The 26642-nt window shown below is 47.0% G+C and overlaps 1 protein-coding gene across 2 annotated transcripts in view; it reads left to right on the forward strand.

Annotated features, from left to right (window-relative positions):
* Positions 1-26642, forward strand: part of PHIP (pleckstrin homology domain interacting protein) — a 1338206-nt gene that overhangs the window by 1190139 nt on the left and 121425 nt on the right. For both annotated transcript variants that reach the window (XM_069235639.1, XM_069235640.1), the window contains one exon: positions 12725-12886. In XM_069235639.1, coding sequence (XP_069091740.1) covers positions 12725-12886 — 162 coding nt within the window. The remainder of the gene's footprint in view (positions 1-12724; positions 12887-26642) is intronic.

Consider the following 26642-nt stretch of genomic DNA (forward strand, 5'->3'; position numbering starts at 1 on the left):
CAGGTTGTCCCTGATCCGGAAACAAGCATCCTGGGACCGGTTTCAGGATATCACCCTTCATCAGCCAGGCTAGCTTGAATCCAATGGCCAAGTGAGCAAGGGACCCACGTCTGGGCATGCCCTATAATTACGTTGGATTAAACCCAGATCTGTGACTGGGGGTGAGTGTTTGAAAAGTTTCAACACTCATTCCATCATTTTATATTGTGATATTGCCTTGTGCGCCCTAAGTGACTAAGGTATGCCCAAACGTGGGTCCCTTGCTTGCTAGGGAATGATCTGGAGTCCTCAGCATGGGCTGAGGTAGAGCTCAAGACCCATGCAGCCATGCTGGGTATCCCTGAACTGGTATGTGTTAAGACAAGAGCACAGAGCAGAGCACAGAGTGAAAAAGAAGTGCTGCAGTCTGGAATAATGGTCCAACCTTCCAAGAGAAAAGGAAAGAAAATGGGGAACCAGCTTCTACACAGCTCAAGAAACAGGACCTCTCTTCTCAGGATGATGTTCTATCCACTGAGGGAACTGAGTGCATGGAGCTGGAGCCTTACCAGCCCACGCTGAGGCCACAGATCATTCCCTAGCAAACATTCTACTGGGATTGCAGAGGAGACTACCACCTTTTTCAGGCCTGTGGCCCCTCCCCATTCTGAAGTCACCATTGCCATGGGATGGACTTTAGTTTCATTGTCAGCATTGGTGACTGGATATGTCTGTCCAGCCAGATACTGTCCTGGGGAAGCCAGTTTGTCTGTCACCATGGTGACACTGGCACCTGTATCCCTCAGGGCTTCTACCTTATTCCCATTTATCAAGAGTTGCTGCCTGTATTTTTGCATGTTAGGCGGCCGGACAGCAAGTGTGACTAAATCCACCCCATCCTTTGAGACTAAAGTAGCTTCAGTGTGAACCCGGATTTGCTCTGGGCACACTGTTGATCCCAGGTGGAGACTGACTATTCCAGTGCTAACTGGAGTAGTAATTGTGGGACTTTTCTTGGGACAAGCCTTGTCCTCCAGTTTGGTGTCCATGCTGTCTACAGTTGTGACACCAGGCCTTCTTGGGATCAAAGTTTTTACCCTTGTACCCATTTGTGGACTGTGAGGAGGCTCGGGCCCACCCTCCTGAGCAGGTTTTTGGGGCCCTGTAGAAGACTCTTCTTTTTGTCCTTGGATGTCCCAACGCCCTTCCTCTGGGGAGGCTTTGTGACCCCTTTCTTTGGTTACCCCCTGTGGAAGTCTTGATCACCCTTGTCTTGACCCAGTGGTCTGCCATCTTTCCCAATTCTTGGGGAGAAATTGGACTTGGGTCTACCAGATGTTGATGCAGTTTATCATTGAAGCAATTACTTAACAGATGTTCTTTCATACATACATTAAACATCCCATCATAATCACTTACACCACTGCCAGTCATTCAACCATCTAGTGTTTTGACTGAGAAGTCAACAAAATCAACCCAGGTCTGGCTCAACGTTTTGTGAGCCCCCTGAACCTAATCATGTACTCCTCAGTTGAGTATCCAAAGCCCTCAATCAGGGTAGCCTTCATGAGGTCATAGGATTCTGCATCCATACCAGAGAGTGTGAGGAATCTATCCCTACACTTTCCAGTGATCTGCTTAATTTTCTGGTTGTACAAGCCCTCTCCGAAGCTGTGAACCATTTTGGTGATGTCATCACCTTCTTCATATTTAGTTGTTACAATCCCTTTGGGATTTTTTAGGATGTCAGTATTCTCTCTGACCCTATTTAAGTTGCTGCCACCTTTTATGGGTGTTAAACCCATTTCTTTTCTTTCCCTTTCCATAGCTAGCAGATGCTTCTCCAAAGCTAATCTCTTGGCCATTCTTGCTAGAAGGATGTCCTCTTCATTGAGGCTGCCCTCATTGCCTACAGAGGTACTGGACTCTCCTGTGGAAGAACCAGGCTCTCTGACTATGATTTGTGGGGACACATTTCTAGGAGCCCTGTCCTCCCTAATTAGGGCAGGAGGGGTGAGTTCTTCCTCCTGTTCGCTAATTTTCCGATCTGAGGGAGGATCCTCCATCTCAGAGGGGTGATCCCTTGTAAACTCAGCCAAGAGCTCATAGAGCTTGACCTTGTTAGGTTGGACCCAGTCTTTATCTTTTTGATCTTACAGAGAGACCTTAGCTGTGACCTCCCTAGATGCAGGTAAGGGGTGTGGTTGAGTTCCATCACCATCTCATCTGTGTGACTCATTATGACCGTAAAAGTTGGGATTACTTTTTAAGAAACTTAAAACTACTTCTAGTACTTAAATCCTACCTTTTTAACTTAAAAAGAAATGCTAACATATGGCCCTAGCAGGACTTTTAGAAAAATAGTAACATTTAAAAAATCAGTTTCTAATGACAATTTTTTTTATTTTGTTGTGTGATCAGGTATTGAGTAGTCTACCAAATGCAGTCTTAGACCCCACCGCTGATCCACTAATGTAGGAACTTTGTTCTGTATATACTATCTCAAAGTGAGAGATAGTGTGCACAGAGTCCAAGGGTTCCCCTTAGAGGTCGATAGTGGCGAAATTAGATAATACTAATGCTCTGTTATGTGGTAGTATGGTCGAGCAGTAGGCTTATCAGAGGGTAGTGTTAAGCATTTGTTGTACACACACAGGCAGTAAATGAGGAACACACACTCAAAGACTTAACTCCAGACCAATAGGTTTTTATAGGTTTTTATACAGAAAAATATAATTTTCTTAATTTATTTTAGAACCACAAGATTCAGAATTTAGGTAAATACATAAATTGTAAGGTACTTGCCATAGGTAAGTATTGAACTTTGAAGTAAAACAGTAAAGTACACAGTTTTGGCAAAAATAGCAATATGCTATTTTAAAAGTGGCCATTGCAAAAATCAACAGTTCCTGGGTGAGGTAAGTACAAGTTAGTTTAGCAGGTAAATAAAGCTCTTTCAAGTTCAGTCTCCTGCGCATAGTCAGTCTACCATTGGGGTTCAATTCAACCCCAAACACCCAGCACAAACAACACCGGGCCAGTCATGTGCAGAGGTCAAAGTAGGGCCCAAATAACATAGGCGCCTATGGAGACTAGGTCTGGTCACTCCTGCACTGGTGGTTGGTTTATTTTGGGGCTGGGGGCTGCGGGTGCAGTGCTTCTTCCAGGCGTCGTGTTCTTTGTTACCGGGCAGTCGCGGACAGGGGCACCTCTGGATTCTCTCCGCTGGTGTCGCCGTGGGGGCGCAGGGTGGTCGTCGAGTGACCACGTCGTGGGAGTTGTCTGGGGGTCCTCGCTGCAGTCCTTCTTTTAGTCATCAGGAAATCTTTCTTCCTGGTTTCAGGGTCGCCCCTAAATACTCAATTTAGGAGTTTTTTTAGGGCTGCCAATGGCTACTGTCCCTGAGGGTGGCTACACCCTCCTTGTGCCTCCTCCCTTTCGGTAGGTGGGCACATCGCTAATCCTATTGGGGGGAGTCCTCCAAAGCAAGATGGAGGATTTCCTAAGGCAGGGGTCACCTCAGCTCAGGACACCTTAGGGGCTGTCCTAGCTGGAGGGGGGTGACTCCTTGTTTTTCTCATTATCTCCTCCAGACTTGCTGCCAAAACTGGGGGCTATGTTTGGGGGGTGGGCATCTTCACTAGCTAGAATGCCCTGGGGCACTGTAACACCAGGGTTGAGAAAATGACTAAGTCGACATGGCACTCCCCTCAGGGTGCCATGCCCACCTTTCACTGCCTGTGGCATAGGTAAGTCACCCCTCTAGCAGGCCTTACAGCCCTAAGCCAGGGTGCACTATACCACAGGTGGGGGCATAGTTGCATGAGCACTGTGCCCCTACAGTGTCTAAGCAAAACCTTAGCAATTGTAAGTGCAGGGTAGCCATAAAGAGTATATGGTCTGGGAGTCTCCATAGTTCCATAATGGCTACACTGAAATCTTGGAAGTGTGGTATCAAACTTCTCAGCGCAATAAGTGTACACTGATGCTAGTGTGGGATTTATTGTAAAATACACCCAGAGGGCATCTTAGAGATGCCCCCTGAATACCAGTCCGACTCCTAGTGCTAGGCTGACCAGTTTCTGCCAGCCTGCCACAATCAGACGGTAGTGATAGCAGCTCATCCGCGCAGGTCAGGGGTCCCAGTCTTCCCCTACCTCGACGATTGGCTGTTGAAGGGGAACTCGCCAAAGACAGTTGTCTCCCACCTCCAGACTACGGCAAACCTTTTGGATTCGCTGGGGTTCACTGTCAATGTGCCGAAGCCTCACCTGACTCAGTCTCAGACGCTCAATTTCATCGGAGCTGTTCTGGATACAGTGCAGTTTCGGGCTTATCCTCCCAAAAAGCGAGTCCAGGATATTCGGGATATGATACTGATGTTTCAGCCTCTGTCCTGGATTTCGGTGAAAATGACTCTGAGGCTGCTGGGCCTCATGGCCTCCTGCATCCTGCTGGTTCAAAATGCCAGATGACATATGCGGGCTCTGCAGTCGGACCTGAAGTTCCAGAGGGCGCAGCATCAAGGGAATCTCTCCGACATGGTCCAGATCTTGGAAGGAACTGCGAGAGACTCGCAGTGGTGGTTAACAAATCAGGATTGGGTCAAGGGCAGATACCTCACCTTTCCCCATCCAAATGTTACGGTCGTGACAGATGCATCACTCCTGGGATGGGGTGGCCATATGGGAGAGGCGGAGATCAGGTCTCCGGCGGAAATTGTGCTCCATATTAATCATCTGGAGCTCCGAGCGATTCAACTAGCATTGAAAGCATTTCTTACCTCCCTCAAGGGGAAAGCAGTGCAGGTGTTCACAGACAACAACACCGCCATGTGGTATTGCAGGAAACTAGGCAGAGTGGGGTTGTGGGCCCTTTGTCAAGAGGCCCTTCACCTTTGGACTTGGCTGGAACATCAGAGCATTACCTTGGTGGTTCAACACCTGGCAGGCTCCTTGAATGCCAGAGCAGAAGAATTCAGCCATCGATGCGCGGTTGATAACGAATGGCGTCTCCATGCGGAGGTGGCGCATAGACCCTTCCTGCGGTGGGGAGAACCTTGGTTAGACTTGTTCGCCTCCATAGAGAATGCGCAATGTCAGCTGTTTTGCGCGTTGGAGTTTCCAAGACGGCACTCGCTTGGTGACGCTTTTCGATGCATGTGGAATTCAGGCCTTCTGTACGCCTTTCCACCTATACCGCTTCTGCCCAGAGTTATGAAGAAGATCAGGCAATACCGGGCCCAAGTAATACTGGTGGCGCCGGACTGGGCACAAAGAGTCTGGTATCCTGAGCTCTTGAACATGGCCATAGTTCCTCCGATCAGACTGCCCCTTCAGGAGGGTCTTCTGTCGCAGCAGCAGGGGAGGGCCCTCCACCTGAACCTGCCAGCTCTGCTGCTTCATGTGTGGAGATTGAGCAACGACAGTTGAAATTTTTTGACCTGCCACCTGAAGTCTGTGACATTATATTGGCAGCCAGGTGTCCCTCAACCAAAACTGTATACTCCTGTTGTTGGAAAACATTTGTGGCATGGTGCATCAACAAATCTGTCGATCCTCTATCTGCTCCTCTTTCTCAAGTTCTTATCTTTATTCTTTCCCTTGCCCGGCAGGGTTCTACCTTGGGCACTCTTAAGGGATATATCTCTGCTGTCTCTGCTTTCTTGAGGTTACCAGATCAGCCTACCTTATTTAAATCTCCCATAGTTGGGAGGTTTCTTAAAGGCCTCACACATCTGTTTTCTCCTATCCCATTCATCATGCCCCAATGGAATCTCAACCTGGTCTTAACATACCTTATATGTACCCCGTTTGAATGCCTTCACAACTGTCCTTTACAGCTCTTAACTAAAAAGACTGTCTTTTTATATGCCATTACTTCTGCCTGCAGAGTTAGTGAACTCAAGGCCCTGTCATCTAAGCCACCTTTTCTTGCCATACATCCTGACAAAGTTGTGCTTCGCACGAGGGCTTCTTTTCTACCTAAGGGAGTGACACCCTTTCATGTCGGACAGTCCATCACCTTGCCTACCTTTCATGCACCCCCACATCCCTCTCATGAAAAGGAGAGACTGCACCGTCTGGACCCAACAAGAGCATTGGCGTTCTATCTTGATCGTACCAAAGACTTCCTGGTGGACGATCAACTCTTTGTGAGAAAGTAGCCTCTTTCTAACATGGTTACCCGCACTTTTGGCCTGTTTGTGAGTGTGTGTCAGTGTGTTTTTACTGTGTCACTGGGAACCTGCTAGCCAGGACTCCAGTGCTCATAGATAAAAACCTATATGTCTGTGTATTTAGCCTGGCTCACTGGGATCCTTCTAGCCAGGACCCCAGTGCTCATAGTTTGTGGCCTAATGTATGTGTTGTCAGTAGTGCTTGACTGTGTCACTGATGCTCTGCTTACCAGAACCTCAGTGCTTATTGTAGGAGGCTGGACTGGCTTGTAGTGAGTACCAAGGGGTACTTACACCTTGCACCAGGCCCAGTTATCCCTTATTAGTGTATAGGGTGTCTAGCAGCTTAGGCTGATAGATAATGGTAGCTTAGCAGAGCAGCTTAGGCTGAACTAGGAGACGAATGAAGCTCCTACAGTACCACTAGTGTCAAATGCACAATATCATAAGAAAACACAATACACAGATATACTAAAAATAAAGGTACTTTATTTTTATGACAATATGCCAAAAGTATCTCAGTGAGTACCCTCAGTATGAGGATAGCAAATATACACAAGATATATGCACACAATACCAAAATATGCAGTAATAGTATTAGAAAACAGTGCAAACAATGTATAGTTACAATAGGATGCAATGGGGACACATAGGGATAGGGGCAACACAAACCATATACTCCAAAAGTGGAATGCGAACCACGAATGGACCCCAAACCTGTGTGACCTTGTAGAGGGTCGCTGGGACTGTAAGAAAACAGTTAGGGTTAGAAAAATAGCCCACCCCAAGACCCTGAAAAGTGAGTGCAAAGTGCACTAAAGTTCTCCAAAGAGCACAGAAGTTGTGATAGGGGAATTCTGCAGGAAAGACACAAATCAGCAATGCAACAATGATGGATTTCCAAACGAGGGTACCTGTGGAACAAGGGGACCAAGTCCAAAAGTCACAAGCAAGTCGGAGATGGGCAGATGCCCAGGAAATGCCAGCTGTGGGTGCAAAGAAGCTGCTACTGGACTGTAGAAGCTGAAGATTCTGCGGGAACGACAAGGGCTAGAGACTTCCCCTTTGGAGGATGGATGCCCCGCGCTGTGGAGAGTCGTACAGAAGTGTTTTCCTGAAGAAAGACCGCAACAAGCCTTGCTAGCTGCAAATCGTGCGGTTAGGGTTTTTGGATGCTGCTGTGGCCCAGGAGGGACCAGGATGTCGCCAATTGCGTCTGGGGACAGAGGGGGCGTCGAGCAAGACAAGGAGCCCTCTCAGAAGGAGGCAGCACCTGCAGAAGTGCCGGAACAGGCACTAAGAAGTGGAGTGAAACGGTGCTCACCCGAAGTCGCACAAAGAAGTCCCACGTCGCCGGAGGACAACTTAGGAGGTCGTGCAATGCAGGTTAGAGTGCCGTGGACCCAGGCTGGACTGTGCACAAAGGATTTCCGCCGGAAGTGCACGGAGGCCGGAGTAGCTGCAAAAGGCGCGGTTCCCAGCAATGCAGTCTGGCGTGGGGAGGCAAGGACTTACCTCCACCAAACTTGGACTGAAGAGTCACTGGACTGTGGGAGTCACTTGGACAGAGTTGCTGGATTCAAGGGAACTCGCTCGTCGTGCTGAGAGAAGACCCAGGGTACCGGTGATGCAGTTCTTTGGTGCCTGCGGTTGCAGGGGGACGATTCCGTCGACCCACGGGAGATTTCTTCTGAGCTTCTAGTGCAGAGAGGAGGCAGACTACCCCCACAGCATGCACCACCAGGAAAGCAGTCGAGAAGGCGGCAGGATCAGCGTTACAAGGTCGCAGTAGTCGTCTTTGCTACTTTGTTGCAGTTTTGCAGGCTTCCAGCGCGGTCAGCAGTCGATTCCTTGGCAGAAGCTGAAGAGGGAGATGCAGAGGAACTCGGATGAGCTCTTGCATTCGTTATCTAAGGAATCCCCAAAGACAGAGACCCTAAATAGCCAGAAAAGAGGGTTTGGCTACTTAGGAGAGAGGATAGGCTAGCAACACCTGAAGGAGCCTATCAGAAGGAGTCTCTGACGTCACCTGCTGGCACTGGCCACTCAGAGCAGTCCAGTGTGCCAGCAGCACCTCTGTTTCCAAGATGGCTGAGGTCTGGAGCACACTGGAGGAGCTCTGGGCACCTCCCAGGGGAGGTGCAGGTCAGGGGAGTGGTCACTCCCCTTTCCTTTGTCCAGTTTCGCGCCAGAGCAGGGCTGAGGGGTCCCTGAACCGGTGTAGACTGGCTTATGCAGAAATGGGCACCATCTGTGCCCATGAAAGCATTTCCAGAGGCTGGGGGAGGCTACTCCTCCCCAGCCCTAACACCATTTTCCAAAGGGAGAGGGTGTAACACCCTCTCTCTGAGGAAGTCCTTTGTTCTGCCTTCCTGGGCCAGGCCTGGCTGGACCCCAGGAGGGCAGAAACCTGTCTGAGGGGTTGGCAGCAGCTGCAGTGAAACCCCGGGAAAGGCAGTTTGGCAGTGCCAGGGTCTGTGCTAGAGACCCGTGGGATCATGGGATTGTGCCAACTATGCCAGGATGGTATAGAGGGGGCAATTCCATGATCATAGACATGTTACATGGCCATATTTGGAGTTACCATTGTGAAGCTACATATAGGTAGTGACCTATATGTAGTGCACGTGTGTAATGGTGTCCCCGCACTCACAAAGTCCGGGGAATTGGCCCTGAACAATGTGGGGGCACCTTGGCTAGTGCCAGGGTGCCCACACACTAAGTAACTTAGCACCCAACCTTTACCAGGTAAAGGTTAGAAATATAGGTGACTTATAAGTTACATAAGTGCAGTGAAAATGGCTGTGAAATAATGTGTGCATTATTTCACTCAGGCTGCAGTGGCAGGCCTGTGTAAGAATTGTCAGAGCTCCCTATGGGTGGCAAAAGAAATTCTGCAGCCCATAGGGATCTCCTGGAACCCCAATACCCTGGGTACCTCAGTACCATATACTAGGGGATTATAAGGGTGTTCCAGTATGCCAATGTAAATTGGTGAAATTGGTCACTAGCCTGTTAGTGACAATTTGTACAGAGAGAGCATAACCACTGAGGTTCTGGTTAGCAGAGCCTCAGTGAGACAGTTAGGCACCACACAGGGAACACATACCTATAGGTCACAAACTTATGAGCACTGGGGTCCTGACTAGCAGGGTCCCAGTGACACATAACAAGCATACTGAAAACATAGGGTTTTCACTATGAGCACTGGGCCCTGGCTAGCAGGATACCAGTAAGACAGTGAAAACACCCTGACATACACTCACAAACAGGCCAAAAGTGGGGGTAACAAGGCTAGAAAGAGGCTATTTTCTCACACTTATGCTCTCTCTGCTTTTAAATTTGTCACTGTAGGCTAGTGACTTCATATAACAATTTCAATTGGTACACTGGACCCCCCCTTATAAGTCCCTAGTCCCTAGTATATGGTACCTAGGTACCCAGGGCATTGGGGTTCCTGGAGATCCATATGGGCTGCAGCATTTATTTTGCCATCCATAGGGTGCTCAAACAAACCCTTTCACAGGCCTGCCACTACAGCCTGCGTGAAATAATGCACGCCTTATTTCACAGCCATTTTCACTTTAACTTATAAGTCACCTATATGTCTAACTTGCTGAAGGTTAGGTGCAAAGTTACTAAGTGTGAGGGCACCTTTGCACTAGCAAAGGTGTCCCCACATAGTTCAGGGCCATTCCCTGGACTTTGTGATTGCGGGGACGCCATTACACGTGTGCACTACATATAGGTCAATACCTACATGTAGCTTCACAATGGTAACTCCGAATATGGTCATGTAACATGTCTAAGATAATGGAATTGTCCCCCATTCCAAATCTGGTATTGGGGAGCCAATTCTGTGCATCCTGGGGGCTCCACCATGGACCCCCAGTACTGCCAAACCAGCTCTCTGAGGCTTGCACTGCAGCTACAGCTGCTGCCACCTCACAGACAGGGTTCTGCCCTCCTGGGGTCTGGGAAGCCCAGTCCCAGGAAGGCAGAACAAAGCATTTCCTCTGAGAGCAGAGTGTTACACCCTCCCCCTTTGGAAACTGGTGTTACAGACTGGGGAGGAATAGCCTCCCCCAGCCTCTGGAAATGCTTTGAAGGGCACAGATGGTACTCTCCTTGAATAAGCCAGTCTACATTGGTTCAGGGACCCCTTGTCCCTTGCTCTGACGCGAAACTGGACAAAGGAAAGGAGAGTGACCACTCCCGTGTCCATCCACACCCTAGGTGTGGTGGCCAGAGCTCCTCCAGTGTGTCCCAGACTTCAGACATCTTGCTTTTCAAGGTGTGGGGGCACTCTGGAGGGCTCTGAGTGGCCAATGCCAGCAGGTGATGTCAGAGACCCCTCCTGATAGGTCCATACCTGATAAGGTAGCCAATCCCCCTCTCAGGGCTATTTAGGGTCTCTCTTGTGGGTTCTCTTCAGATTCTACTGGCAAGTTTCCTGCAGGAATCCTCTGCAACTACTTCATCATCCTCTGACCTCGGATCAATCGCAGCCTGCTCCGGGAACCGCTGAAACAGCATTAAAGTATCCACAAGGAATACTTTTCTCCTGCAACCTCAGCTCCAAGTCAGCAACTGCAACAGTTTCCACGGTGTGCACACTCTGGGGACTCCCTGTCTTCGTCCTGCACCAGAACAACCGAAGAAATCTCCTGTGGGGTGACGGAGTCACTCCCCTGCTCAAGCAGGCACCTTCCAAGACGACGACCGGTACCCTTGGACTCCTCTCACAGTGACAAGCGTGCTCCTAAGGACACAAAGGTTGGACATCATAGACATAGACTGTCCTGAGGTCCTGCTGATTTGCAAAATTCCTTTGTGCACATCCTGGCCCACGTCTCCAGCACTCCATCCTGCGACGCTCAACTCGCTCAGTTGTTCTCTGGCGGCGTAGGACGTTCCTTTGTTGTGCTGCATCAACCGTGTTTTGCATCTCTTTTGTCCTCATGTCCTGGGACTCCCGGGGGTGCTAGCTGGCATCCTGAGAGCTCTCTAAAGTGCAGCAGCAGTTGTTGTTCGCAGACTTGGTTGGTTGCTGCAAAATCCCAATCACGAGGTGTAGTTTGTCCTAAGGAAACTTGCAGTACTTTACTCCTGCTTTTGTGGGCTCTGGGGTGGGGTAATTTACTTACCTTTACTGTATTCTTACTCTCCTAGCAATTCTGCACACACTACACTTGTCTAGGGGGGAGTTCGTGATTCGCATTCCACTTTCTTAGTATGTAGTTTGTGTTGCCCCTAGACCTATTTTCTCCCATTGCATTCTGTAGCATTTCCTATTGTTTGCATTGTTCTATGACTATTTACTTGTCTAATTTTGGTGTCTAGTGTATATATTGTGTATAATACTCCAGTAGGGGTATTGTCTCTAAGATATTTTTGGTACTGTCTCACCCAAATAAATACCTTTATTTTTGGTATTGTCTTTACTTGTGTATAACTACTGTGTGGTATTGCATGAGCTTTGCATGTCTCCTAGTTCAGCCTAAGCTGCTCTGCTATAGCTACCTCTATCAGCCTAAGCTGCTACAATACTACTACTTCACTAATAAGGGATAACTGGACCTGGTATAAGGTGTAAGTACCCAAGGTACCCACTACAAACAAGGCCAGCCTCCTACATCATGCCAAAACTAGAGTACTTTCCTACACTCACTATCTTAATCATTGGGGCTCATGCATTTTATCGTAGATTGCAGTCTTTTCAATAAATGTACTGAAAACTATCCTGCACCTCTTTTCTTGCCTATATGTGTGTGTGTAAGAAACTTGTATGTGGAGAGAAAAGGGTAATGCTTGTTTATTATGATTTCCTTGAGGGATTTTCAGAGATCCATGCGCAAGGCTGCCACAAATCTCCTCTACTGTTGGGGTTTGGGTGAGGTGCTGCTAGAGAGCCAGGAGGGTTGGGCCGACAACTGGTGTAGGAATGACTCAGTCGGCTAGAAGCAGAGGTGCTGCCGACCCAAATGCCGCAGTGCTATACAAGAGTCTTTGTGACAGAGCTTAAGAAATTTTTACTCTAACCATGCCTTCAGATCCTATTCATAGTTAGGTCCTGCGTTGGGATCTTCTCAACAAGTAAGGAATATGCAGGTAGATGTATCCCATCAGAAAAAAGTGACTTACTTTTGGTAACCAAACTTACAGTGGATACTCTGCTTGCAGATTCCTCACTGTTCCTGTCCTCCTCCCATTTCTGAATGATGGTCATATTCCATACTACTAAGGTTCAAACTTAGGCTGCTCCACCAATTAGTATTATTCCTCACCTCTTCCTTTAAATGCGCAAAAAAAGTGGACAGGTGTGTTTCATCAGTGGTGATTAATCCAGTGCCAAAATTGAGCCAGTGTCCCCTATCAGCTCATGAAAGATAGGGAAAGGTTGATTAGTCCAATCTGACACATTGGGATTTTCAACAAGTGAGGATTCTGCAGGTAGATGTATACACCAGAAAGATCACTACCAGAAGTAAGTAATGTTTTCTTCTGTTTGTCATTTTTATCCTCTTGTAGTTGTTTCTTATATGTATATCTTATGTTTTATTATAGCACTGGAAGGTTGTTTTAAACAGTTTAAGAACATAAGTATGCCGAGCAACCCCATCCCAGGAATCTCTTCACTAAGCACCAGAAATAACCTATCTCGAGAAAATCCAGTGAAAGAAAAGCACATCAAACATAAAATGAAGATGTGTTTAAGCAGTAAGCAAGGTAAGGTCATTTTTCTTTTCAAAGAGGTATAAAAATAATGAACAGATCTGAAGCAGACATATCACTGTCTCTTTTCTGGACGTCTTGCGGACAGGAGATGGGATTAACTTGTGTTTACATACAAGAAGTGTCATGTTTCTTCTGAGGGTACCTACAAATGAAAGAACATTAGTTTATTTGTCCTCTTCATACCCCAGGTAAACATTTAACATCAGTATAGAACTCATATTGAGTTTTTGGATTGGGTTGGAAAAATTGCAGCCTAAGCCAGAGGTGACATTTCCGCCCCACCCCTTGAGTGAGGCTCATATGGAGCTTTTTAGCGCCTATATTCTTCCTAAATTTCCACCCTGTGAAGCTGCTATCACACTGAGTGCATCATGCATTGTACCTTGGCCTTGATAAACCATCCTCTTTTTCAGCTTCCAGCTTGAGTTCAACTTTGGCACCAGCTGACTTTGGATGGTTTTCTACCATAAGGGCTGCTCCATTGATTGGGGCATGGTGCTGTAAATTTAATTAATGTTGAGTCTGCAGCTTCCTGCTGCTGCAGTCACCAACCTGGTGCCTAGCTCTAGCAGTAAAAGAGACAGCAGCGTGTGTTATTGAGGAGGATTCCATAGCCAAAAAGATTCCTAGAGCCAACAAATGTGAGAAAGTGGGTTAATTCTGATTTATAATTTCAACTACATTTTCTTCAGAGACCAGAGGAGCCCACCATCCATCAAAGAGAGGCTACTACGGGTTCTCGCAGACAACACCACTGCCATCTAGTGCTGGAACAGGCAGGACGGACTGAAGTTTTGGGTCCGGAGCCAGGAGACTCTGCACCTCTGGAAGTTGCTAACTCTCGGACGTTTCTCTGGTCGCAAACCACCTTGTGGAACCTCAAACGCCAGATCGGACAAACTGATTCACCAACAACTAGTTGATCATGAATTGCTGTTACACCTGAATGTGGAACTGGATTTTTTCCAGCGATTAGGAGAACCTTTGCTAGATCTTTCTGCCACTTCCAAGAGCTTGCAATGTCAGGGTTTTGAGGTTTTCTGATAGAGACTTCTAACTGCAGATACCTCACATTAAGAAATACCTCTAGTTGTCAGACTAGATCTGGAAACCTCGGCACAGCAATATCCTTCAGCTCTGACAAGTGACTACGTGCGACATCAAGGTTCCTCATACCTCTGCGTCCTTTTTGGTTTCGCGATATATATATGTATATATATATATATATGTTCGATGGCATGTGTAGCTGCAGATACACATGCTGTCCACATCCCGCCATCTGGTGTTGGGCTCGGAGTGTTACAAGTTGTTTTTCTTCGAAGAAGTCTTTTCGAGTCACAAGACCGAGGGACTCCTCCCATTTCGACTCCATTGCGCATGGGCGTCGACTCCATCTTAGATTGTTTTTTTTTCCGCCATCGGGTTCGGACGTGTTCCTTTTCGCCCCGTGTTTCGGGTCGGAAAGTTAGTTAGAATCTCGGAAAAAACGTCGGTATTGTTTGCGTTCGGTATCGGGTTAGTTACAACAGATCGACACCGAATTTAGAGGAGTTCCGGTGGCCCTTCTGGGTTTTTTCGATCCCCCGTCGGGCCTGGTCGGCCCGGCCACGTGTGAATTCAAGGCTGATGGAACGGACCTCATTCCGCTTCTGTCCAAAATGCAATAACAAGTATCCGTATACGGATCAGCATCTGGTCTGTAACTTGTGCTTGTCCCCAGAGCACAAGGAAGATACTTGTGAGGCCTGTCGAGCGTTTCGGTCCAGAAAGACGTTAAGAGACCGAAGAGCCAGAAGACTGCAGATGGCGTCGACGCCGACAGAACAAGAGCGTTTCGAGGAAGAAGAGGAAGCTTTCTCTATCCAAGAGTCGGACTCGGAAGAGCTCGAGGCCGAAGAAACGCCGAAAACCGTGAGTAAGACGTCGAAACATAAGACTCACAAGAAGTCAACAAAAGCCCAGGGGACGCCACCGCCAATAGGCCATGGCTTAACCCAAACAAGCGGTGACCGAGCCAAGGCACCGAAAAAGGGCACGCTGGTGTCGAAGTCATCCGACTCCGGTCGAGATACCGCCACACAGCAATCTCGGACCCGAGACATCAGCTCTGAGAAATTTCGGCAGCGGCACCGAACAAATTCGGCATCGAGACACCACCACGCCGAAAATTACAAAGGTTTCTTCGGAGCCTAAAAAGAGCTCCGAAAAAGTTTCGGTTCCGAAACATCCAGCCTCGGAGCCGAACACAGGTTCCTATACAGAGGAACAAGGACTGGCCTCCCAAATGAAAAAACATAGATTTGGAGAGGAAATTCAAGCTGTAGAGCCAGACTATACTCAAAGGAGGCTCCACATTCATCAAGACACAGGGAAGATAACCACTCTTCCTCCAATTAAGATAAAAAGAAAACTTGCCTTTCACGAAAAGGACAAGGAGCCACAGGCAAAGGTGGCAAAGAAAACAACTCCACCACCTTCCCCACCACCATCAGTGCACACATCACCAGTAGCAACTCCTACACTGATGCACTCCCCGATTCATACTGCCATGAGTCAAGATGATCTCGATGCATGGGACCTTTACGATGCTCCAGTATCGGACAACAGCCCAGACTCGTACCCTACCAGGCCGTCCCCTCCTGAGAACAGTACATCTTACACACAGGTGATCGCAAGGGCAGCTGCTTTCCATAACGTCACCTTGCATTCAGAACCAATTGAGGATGACTTCTTGTTTAACACGCTAACCTCCACTCATAGCCAGTACCAAAGACTACCTATGCTCCCAGGAATTCTAAAACATTCAAAACAAATCTTTCAAGATCCTGTTAAAGGCCGAGCCATAACTCCAAGAGTGGAGAAAAAATACAAGCCACCGCCAACAGATCCTGTTTATATTACAACGCAGTTAACTCCAGACTCAGTAGTTGTTGGGGCAGCTCGTAAGAGAGCAAACTCTCATACCTCAGGAGACGCACCACCTCCAGACAAAGAGAGTCGCAAATTTGATGCTGCGGGCAAAAGGGTTGCAGCACAAGCAGCAAACCAATGGCGCATTGCCAATTCACAAGGGCTTTTGGCAAGATATGACAGAGCGCACTGGGATGAGATGCAACATTTGATAGAACACTTACCCAAGGAGTTCCAAAAAAGAGCACAACAAGTGGTGGAAGAAGGACAAAGTATCTCTAATAATCAGATACAGTCTTCAATGGATGCAGCAGATACGGCTGCAAGGACAGTAAATACTGCAATAACAATAAGAAGGCACGCATGGCTCCGCACGTCAGGTTTCAAGCCAGAAATTCAACAAGCCGTGCTAAATATGCCATTTAATGAACAGCAGTTGTTTGGGCCGGAAGTCGACACTGCTATTGAGAAACTCAAGAAGGACACTGATACGGCAAAAGCCATGGACGCACTCTACTCCCCGCAGAGCAGAGGCACCTTTCGCAAAACACCTTTTAGGGGAGGGTTTCGAGGACAACCTACAGAAACCACAACATCACAAACAAGGCCCACTTACCAAAGCCAATATCAGCGGGGAAGTTTTCGGGGGCAATATAGAGGGGGACAATTCCAAAGAGGTAGAGGAAAATTCCAAAGCCCCAAAAGTCCTCGAAATAAGCAGTGACTCACAAGTCACCCATCCCCATCACATAACACCTGTGGGGGGAAGATTAAGCCACTTTTACAAACATTGGGAGGAGATGACAACAGATACTTGGGTACTAGCAATTATCCAGTATGGTTATTGCATAGAATTTCGAGAATTCCCTCCAACAGTCCCACCGAAAACACACAGTATGTCGAAACAACATATAAATCTTCTAGGATTAGAAGTTCAAGCATTGCTCCAAAAAGAAGCAATAGAATTAGTACCAAAACAAGAACTAAACACAGGAGTTTACTCACTGTACTTTCTAATACCCAAAAAAGACAAAACTCTAAGACCTATACTAGATCTCAGAATATTAAATACATACATCAAATCAGACCACTTTCACATGGTTACATTACAAGAAGTAATCCCACTGCTCAAACAACAAGACTACATGACAACACTGGATCTAAAGGATGCATATTTCCATATACCAATACATCCTTCACACTGAAAGTACCTAAGGTTTGTATTCCAAGGGATACATTACCAATTCAAAGTGTTGCCATTCGGAATAACAACTGCGCCAAGAGTTTTTACAAAATGTCTAGCAGTAGTAGCTGCACATATCAGAAGGCAGCAAATACATGTGTTCCCGTACCTAGACGATTGGTTAATCAAAACCAACACGCAAAAACAGTGTTCACGACACACAAATTACGTCATAGAAACCCTACACAAACTAGGTTTCTCAATCAATTACTCAGTCACACCTTCTGCCGTGTCAAACACAGCAATACCTAGGAGCAACAATCAACACAGTAAAAGGGATTGCCACTCCAAGTCCACAAAGAGTCCAAACATTCCAAAATGTAATACAAGCCATGTATCCAAACCAGAAGATACAGGTCAAATTAGTAATGAAACTCCTAGGCATGATGTCCTCATGCATAGCCATTGTCCCAAACGCAAGGTTGCACATGCGGCCCTTACAACAGTGCCTAGCATCACAGTGGTCACAAGCACAGGGTCAACTTCTAGATCTGGTGTTGATAGACCGCCAAACATACATCTCGCTTCAATGGTGGAACACTATAAATTTAATCCAAGGGCGGCCTTTTCAAGACCCAGTGCCACAATGCGTAATAACAACAGATGCATCCATGACAGGGTGGGGAGCACACCTCATTCAGCACAGCATCCAAGGACAATGGAACATTCAGCAAAAACAGTTTCATATAAACCACTTAGAACTGTTAGCGGTGTTTCTAGCTCTGAAAGCATTTCAACCCATATTAACCCACAAATACACTCTTGTCAAAACAGACAACATAACAACAATGTATTACCTAAACAAACAGGGAGGAACACACTCGACACAGTTGTGTCTCCTAACACAAAAAATATGGCATTGGGCGATTCACAACCACATTCGCCTAATAGCACAATTTATTCCAGGGATTCAGAATCAGTTAGCAGACAATCTCTCTCGGGATCACCAACAGATCCACGAATGGGAAATTCACCCCCAAATACTGAACACTTACTTCAAAATGTGGGGAACGCCACAAATAGATCTATTTGCAACAAAAGAAAACTCAAAATGCCAAAACTTTGCATCCAGGTACCCACAACATTAGTCTCTGGGCAATGCACTATGGATGAACTGGTCAGGGATATTTGCATACGCTTTTCCCCCTCTCCCACTTCTTCCATATCTAGTAAACAAGTTGAGTCAAAACAAACTCAAACTCATACTAATAGCACCAACATCGGCAAGGCAACCTTGGTACACAACACTACTAGACCTTTCAGTAGTTCCTCATATCAAACTGCCAAACAGACCAGATCTGTTAACACAACACAAACAACAGATCAGACATCCAAATCCAGCATCGCTGAATCTAGCAATTTTGCTCCTGAAATCCTAGAATTCGGGCACTTAGACCTCACCCAGGAATGTATGGAGGTCATAAAACAGGCTAGAAAACCTACCACTAGACACTGTTATGCAAATAAGTGGAAAAGATTTGTTTATTACTGCCATAATAATCAAATTCAACCTTTACACGCATCTGCAAAAGAGATAGTAGGATACTTACTACATTTGCAGAAATCTAAACTAGCTTTCTCTTCCGTTAAAATACATCTTACGGCAATTTCAGCTTACCTGCAAATTACGCACTCAACTTCATTATTTAGGATACCAGTCATAAAAGCGTTTATGGAAGGCCTAAAGAGAATCATACCACCAAGAACACCACCAGTTCCTTCATGGAACCTCAACATTGTCTTAACACGACTCATGGGTCCACCTTTTGAGCCCATGCACTCTTGTGAAATGCAATACTTAACGTGGAAAGTTGCATTTTTAATTGCCATCACATCTCTAAGAAGAGTGAGTGAGATTCAAGCATTTACCATTCAAGAACCATTTATTCAAATACACAAAAATAAAGTTGTTCTACGGACCAATCCTAAATTTTTACCAAAAGTAATCTCACCGTTCCACTTAAATCAAACGGTAGAATTACCAGTGTTCTTCCCACAGCCAGATTCCGTAGCTGAAAGAGCACTACATACATTAGACATCAAAAGAGCACTAATGTACTATATTGACAGAACAAAACTAATTCGAAAGACAAAACAACTATTTATCGCCTTTCAAAAACCACATACAGGAAATCCTATTTCAAAACAAGGCATTGCTAGATGGATAGTTAAGTGCATTCAAACCTGCTATCTTAAAGCTAAAAGAGAACTGCCTATTACACCAAAGGCACACTCAACCAGAAAGAAAGGGGCTACCATGGCCTTTCTGGGAAATATTCCAATGAACGAAATATGTAAGGCAGCAACATGGTCTACGCCTCATACATTTACCAAGCACTACTGTGTAGATGTGTTAACTGCACAACAGGCAACAGTAGGTCAAGCTGTACTAAGAACATTATTTCAAACTACTTCAACTCCTACAGGCTGAACCACCGCTTTCGGGGAGATAACTGCTTACTAGTCTATGCACAGCATGTGTATCTGCAGCTACACATGCCGTTGAACGGAAAATGTCACTTACCCAGTGTACATCTGTTCGTGGCATTAGTCGCTGCAGATTCACATGCTCCCACCCGCCTCCCCGGGAGCCTGTAGCCGTTTAGAAGTAGATCTTAAACATTTGTACATTTGTAAATATATTACTTTAAACTTCATTATGTACATACGCATTCACTCCATTGCATGGGCACTATTACTAGCATACACAACTCCTACCTCACCCTCTGCGGGGAAAACAATCTAAGATGGAGTCGACGCCCATGCGCAATGGAGTTGAAATGGGAGGAGTCCCTCGGTCTCGTGACTCGAAAAGACTTCTTCGAAGAAAAACAACTTGTAACACTCCGAGCCCAACACCAGATGGCGGGATGTGCACAGCATGTGAATCTGCAGCGACTAATGCCACGAACAGATGTACACTGGGTAAGTGACATTTTCCATATATCAGTAGGCAAAGGGAGTTTCAGGGAGCCCTCAGCAGCACAATAAAACAGGAGTCCCACGTCGCTGGAGCTGCAGGGTAGAAGCTGAACCTGGAGTTGCAGAGTGCTGGAGGCTGGGGCTTCTAGGAGCTCGACAATCTCTTGGAAGAAAAGCCAACAAGCCTTGGCAAGAGCAACAGTTGCGGTGCAAGGGGTTCAGTTCCATTGGCTGCAGCAAGGGTCCACCGTCTCCCAAGTTGGTCATAAGGCAGATTGGACCCAGAAAGAACTATCGAACCACAACCTGTGAGCAAAACATTTACATTGTCCGTGGGATAGCATAATCCACCAGCCGGTTGTTGTCGACATAAGATGCCTGCGGTTGCAGGGGAGTGACTTCTTCCCTCCAAGGGAGATTCCTTCTTGCTTCTTGGACGCAGGCAGAGTCCTTGTCATCTTGGAGGATGCACAGCCATGGATGTTGCCGAAGCTGGAGTAACAATGTTGCAGTGGGAGTCCTCCCAATTGGATACAGTCTTCTTTCAGTTCCAAAAGGAAACCAGCAGTGGTTCCGGAAGCCAGGAGTGGAAGATGTCTTGCAGAGAGTTCCTTGTAGAGTCTTGCTTGACTAATTTAAGGACCCACCTTAGGGGGATCCCTTAAGTAACCTAAGAAAGGGATTGATCACTCTCTGAAGTGACCAACCTGTCAGCAGGGGATAGGGACATCATCTACATGGCCTAACCAGAGGCCTCTCTACATCTTATTTTCGAGCTGGCAGAACCAAGTGGCCGTCTGACAGAGCTCTGTGCACCTCCCTAGAGGAGGAGCTGGACAGGGGTGGTCACTCCCCTGTCCTTTGTGTGGTTACGCTCCAGAACGGGAACCGGGGGTTCCTTAACTGTTGCAAGCCGGTTTCTGCAGTGAGGGCACCTGATGTGCCCTTCAAAGCAGTCAGGTGGCGCTCAGAGACCACCCCAGCCCAGCCCAGAGACATCTTTTTCAATTAGAGAGGTGGTCACACCTCTCCCGTGCAGGAAATCCTTTGATCTGCCTTCTCCTGCATTAGCTAGGCTCATCAGCAGGAAGGCAGAACAATGTCTGGGGTCTGCAGCAGCATGGGTTAGCAGCCACACCCTGTAAGGCTGCACTAGCAGAACTGGGGAATCCTCTAAAGAACCCCCAGAGTACATAGTATCATGCATCTAGCACTGGAATCGGTGTAGTTGCATGATTCCAACATACTTGGTTCGGAGGAGCCATTATCTAGTTGGAGCACTCGTGTTCACCACTGTCCACTACATACCTTAAGATGGCTTCCTCACACTGACAAAGCCCAGGGAATGGAGTCTGGGATTTGTAGGGATACCCTGCTAATGCAGGAGCACCCTCAAACATAGGGACATGCACCCTGCCCTTGGGCTGAAGGACCTACCAGAGGGGTGACTTAAATTGTCCAAGTGCAGTGACCCCAATATAAGGCAAGCCTTATATCTGAAGTAAAAGGGGCATGCACCATTTCACGCAGGCTGCAATGGCAGGCCTGCAGACTCAGTTTGCATGGGTTCCCATGGGTGGCATAATACATATTGCAACTCATGGGAGACTCCTGGTGTACCAATTACCTGGGTGCTTACGTACCATATACTAGGGACTTACATGGGTGCACCATTATGCTAATTTAGGGTGTAAAAAGATTACCAGCAAACAAATTTAGAGAAGTGATCACAGACACTGGGGTCTTGATTAGCAGGATCACAGTGCACTACAGTCTAAACACACTGACAGCAGGCAAAAAGTAGGGGTAACCATGTCATAAAGATTCAACTTTCCTACATAAACTCTTCCCAAACGAAAGAGGATAAGACTAGCCTTACCCAGGTGAGTCTCCCTTTTCCAAGTGGAAATATCTGGAAAGCCAATCTGCATTGGCATGTTTACTCCCAGGTCTATGTTCTACTGAAAAATACATCCCCTGTAGGGAAATGGACCACCCCCACATTTTTCGATTTTCACCCTTCATCTGTTTAATCCATTAGTGTGGTTAGTGATCTGTTTGAACAATGAAGAGAGTGCCAAACAGATATGGCCTTAACTTGTTCAAGGCACATACCACAGCAGAAGCCTCCCTCTCAGTACCTGACCAAAACTTTCCTCTAGAAGTCATGCTTCTGCTGATAAAAGCTACAGATTGATCCTGGCCCTCTTCATTAGGTTGAGATAGTACTGTTCTTATTCCTGTTTCTGAAGCATCAGTCTGGACAGTGAATTGTTCTGAATAGTCTGGGCTTTTAAGAATTGGAACTGAGCACATGGCCTTTTTCAGGCCGTCAAAGGCCTCTTGACAGCTAGCTGTCCATTGTACCTTTTTAGGCATCTTTTTGGAAGTCAGATCATTCAAAAGGGTCACAATGGAGCCATTCCCTTTTACAAATCTCCTGTAATGCCCAGCCAGGCCTAGAAAGACTCTGATGTGAGTCTGGATAGTTTTAGAATTCAATTCAATGATGGTTTGGATTCTGCTAGGTAGGGGCTGAACTTGGCCTCCACTTACCAGGTGGCCAAAGTAAACCACTTTGCTCTGCCCTGTTTGGCATTTTGTAGCCTTGATAGTGAGGCCTTCCTTTGTCAAGGCCTCAATTACAGTCCTAAGGTGGACCTGGTGATCCTGCCAGGCGGATCTAAGGATGGCCTTATCATCAAAATATGCTGCACTTAAGGTCTTATAGGCCTGCCAGAACTTAATTAACCAACTTCTGGAATGTAGCCTGTGCACTCTTCAGACCAAAGGGCATCACTGTGAAGTGATAATGCCCACCAGGAGTGGTAATTGTTTTTTTACGCTTAGCAGCACCAGTCAATCTGATCTGCCAATAGCCTGCAGTTAAATCAAAAGTGCTGAGGTACTTGGCTACATCCAGAGTATCAATCAGCTCATCTGCCCTGGAGATAGGATAGGCATCCGTCTTAGTGACTACATTGAGGCCTCTGTAGTCCACACAAAACCTCATCTCTCTCTCCTTCCACCCTGGGAATGAGGCTTTGACATAAGTACTACTGGACTAGCCCAAGGGCTGTCAGATTGCTCAATAACCCCTAACTCCAGCATCGTTTGGACTTTCTGACTTGGTCAAGCTGCCTGTAGATTTTACTCTTTACAGTTAGGCTATCCCTTGTGTCCACATCATTTGCACACCTGGTTTTCTGACACTGTGTCAGGGAAAAGAGTTCTGTAAACTGACTGAGGGCTTTCCTGCACTCAGCGTGTTGCTGTTCAGAGAGGCAGTCTGCACATACTCCCCCATCCACTGAACCATCAACAGGGTTAAGGGTGAGAAGGTCACTCCTTGTTTCCTGCCCTTCATCAGTAGCCATGAGCAAGCTCATGTCAGCCCTCTCATAGTAAAGTTTAAGGCGGTTAACATGAAACACCCTGTGGGGGCCATCTTGGAGTGCCCCGGTCAACCAAATAGGTGACCTCACCTTTTTTCTATACTATTGTATGGGGGCCACTCCACTTGTACTGGAGTGCTCTTGGGGCCACAGGCGCCAAAACCCACACTTTCTGTCCTGGCTGGTAAACAGTCAGCACAGCCTTTTGATCATGCCATTGCTTTTGAAGCTCCTGGCTGTCCTCAAGGATTTTGGAAGTGTTCTTCATGTACTCTGCCATGCGAGAAAATAGGCCTAGCACATAGTCAACTTTGTCTTGTTTGGTAGGGTTTCAGAGGTTGCTCCCACGCCTCCACAAAACTAAGAGGACCCCTAACTAGATGTCCAAATAAAAATTAAAAGGGGCTGTAGCCCACTCTCTTTTGTGGAACCTCCTGTATGCAAAAGAAGGCAAGGTAATAGGACATCCCATCTTCTGAGTTTTTCTCAGACTCCCGTGATCATACCTTAAAGGGTTTTGTTGAATCTTTCAACCCATTTCCTTGTGGATGATAGGGTGTGGTGAATTTGTATGTTACACCACATTCTTTCCACATTGATTTGAGGTATCCAGACAGACATGATGTTTGCACCTCTGCTGGATACAACCTCCTTAGGGAAGCCCACTCTGGATAGAATTCCCAGCAGGGCCCTGGCCACTGCAGGAGCTGTAGTGCTCCTAAGGGGAATGGCCTCTAGGCACCTGGTGGCATGGCCCACCACCACCAGAATAAATCTATTCCCAGATACTGTAGGAGGGTCAAGAAGACCAACAATAGTAATCCATACCCTCTCAAATGGAATTCCAACCACAGGTAGTTGGATTAAGGGGGCCTTTGAAGTGCCACCTGGCTTGGCAGGTGACACAGAAGCTACAAAACTCCTTGGTGTCTTCAGACATGTGGGGCCAGTGAAAGTGTGGAAACAACTTTGTCCCAGGTCTTACTTTGCCCAAGCTGTCCTGCAAGGGGAATGTCTTGAGCGAAGGTCAATTATAACTCCCTTAACTTCTGAGTATGGTTAACCTCCTGGTAGCACCAGATGTAGTGTCCCTAGCCTAAAAATAAAGGAGCAAATTTTCCCAGTAGATCCTGTGGGACCCACTAACATCCCCTGCCTCTTCTGCAGCAGCTTGCTGCCTGAGGCCTTCAAGAGAGGGGCAGGATTTCTGCTCCAAACTCAGTTCCTCCCTGGAGGGTCCCCCTGCACCCAAGAGCTCTGCCCTGCCTGGCACACGCTCCTGTGTTGCATGTTCCTCAAAAGGGGCAAGATCATCTCTCTGAGGAGACTGATGCTCGATTGAATTTTGGGCAGAGGGTTATATCTCAGCCTTCCTACCTCTCTTCTTGGGAGCTGGCTGGTCCATAATTTCATGCTCCAGTGCTCTTAATTCTCCCTGTTACTTGGCCTGTGCTCTAGTTGTCACAAAGACATTTGCAGGGATGCCCAGCATTGCTGCATGGTCCTATAACTCCACTTCAGCCCAGGCTGAGGTCTCCAAATCATTGCCCATTAGTCACACTACAGGTATAGAAAAGGGCACTACAACGTTTTTAGGGCCAGAGCCCCCTACCCCAGCTTAACAACTGCCATGGGGTGACACTTTGTGATATTATCAGCATAGGTGACTTGGTAATTGTGACGGACCTTTTTCAGTCAACATTAGGATACTGGCACCTGTGTCCTTGTAAGCTTCATGCCTCAATTCCATTTGTGAGGGGTATTTCCTGTATTTTCTCATATTACGAGGCCAGGTAGCCAGAGTGGCAAAGCCAGTGCCACCCTCTGATATCAGGACAGCCTCAGTGGTTTCTCTGACTTGGTCAGAGTGTACTGCAGTATCCAAGGTGGACTCAGCTGTGCACCCTTGGTGGAAGTGCTACTACCAGTGCTATTGCTAGGGCCACCACGGGGAGTAGTAATAGTACTCTTGGTCCTTTTCTTAGGATAGTTGGCATCACCTGTCGTATGGCCTTTTTGTTTACACAGAAAACACCAGGGTTTCTTTTTAGAAGAGGGGGAGGACTTGGACCCATCTCAGAAGAATTTTGTGGATGTGGAGAATACAATTTCTTCCTATCTTTAGGTTTTTCCCCATCCTTCTCCTGGGACTTAGAAGCATTCTCCTGAGACTTAGTATAATTTGTCTTCTGTTGGTCACCCCCACTCTGGGATTTTTTACCCACCTTGGTGCAAACCCATTTGTCTGCCTTCTTTCTCAGTTCTTGGGGAGAGGTCAGATCAGAGTCCGACAGGTATTGTGCAGTTTGCCATACACGTTGCTGTTAAGGATGTGCTCTCTCATGATAAGATTGTGTAGCCTCTCATAGTCATGCACATTACTGCCATGTTACCAGCCTTCCAGGGCCTTCACTGCACAGTCAACAAAATCTACCTAGTCTTGGGAGTACTCCTTCTGAGTTTTCTGAACTTAACACTATACTCCTAAATTGTGAGCCCAAACCCATCAATCAAAGCCTATGTCAAGACTTGGTAGTTGCCTGTATCCTCTTCTCTAATGCCAAAAGGTTGTCTGTGCCTTTGTCTGCAAAGGAGAGCCACAGGATAGCTGTCCACTGTCTCTGAGGGACCGTCTGAACTTTACAGGCCCTCTCTAAAGCAGTTATCCACTTGTGGATGCCATCCCCAGGCTTGTAAGGAGGGACTGTCCTGCTGAGATTCCTGGAAACAAAGGTGTCTTCCCTGATGCTGCCACCATGGGGCTCTAACCCCACATTCTTCCTTTTCCTGACCATCTCATGGGACTCTCTCTCAAGAGCTAGCTGCTGCTTTTTCAACTCAAGTTTTGCTTTCTCAAGTTTCAGAAAGCTAGACCCTACCCTATCTAAGGATCCCTCTTCTGAGCTTGGGTGGATGGACACAGCAGAAGATGCTGCAGCAAGGGAAGATGGGAATGAGGACTATCTACTCCAATTGAAAACTCTTTTGATCACTCCACAGTGAGATGAAGTGGGCCTACTAAAATAACCCCCTCCTGTACCACCAGTACAGCTTCTTGTAGGTTCAACGTTCTCGACATAATCCTCATGTTTAGGAGGCTGGCCTGGCTTATAGTGGGTACCTTGTGGTACTTAAAACTTGTGCCACGTCCAATTATCCCTTATTATTAGTAGATCAGTAGTGTTCTAGCAGCTTAGGATGATAGAGGTAGCTATAGCAGAGCAGCTTAGGCTGAACTAGGAGACATGCAAAGCTCCTACTGTACCACTTATATAGC

The sequence above is a fragment of the Pleurodeles waltl genome, chromosome 5, assembly GCF_031143425.1.
Source record: "Pleurodeles waltl isolate 20211129_DDA chromosome 5, aPleWal1.hap1.20221129, whole genome shotgun sequence".
NCBI classification, from domain to species: domain Eukaryota; kingdom Metazoa; phylum Chordata; class Amphibia; order Caudata; family Salamandridae; genus Pleurodeles; species Pleurodeles waltl.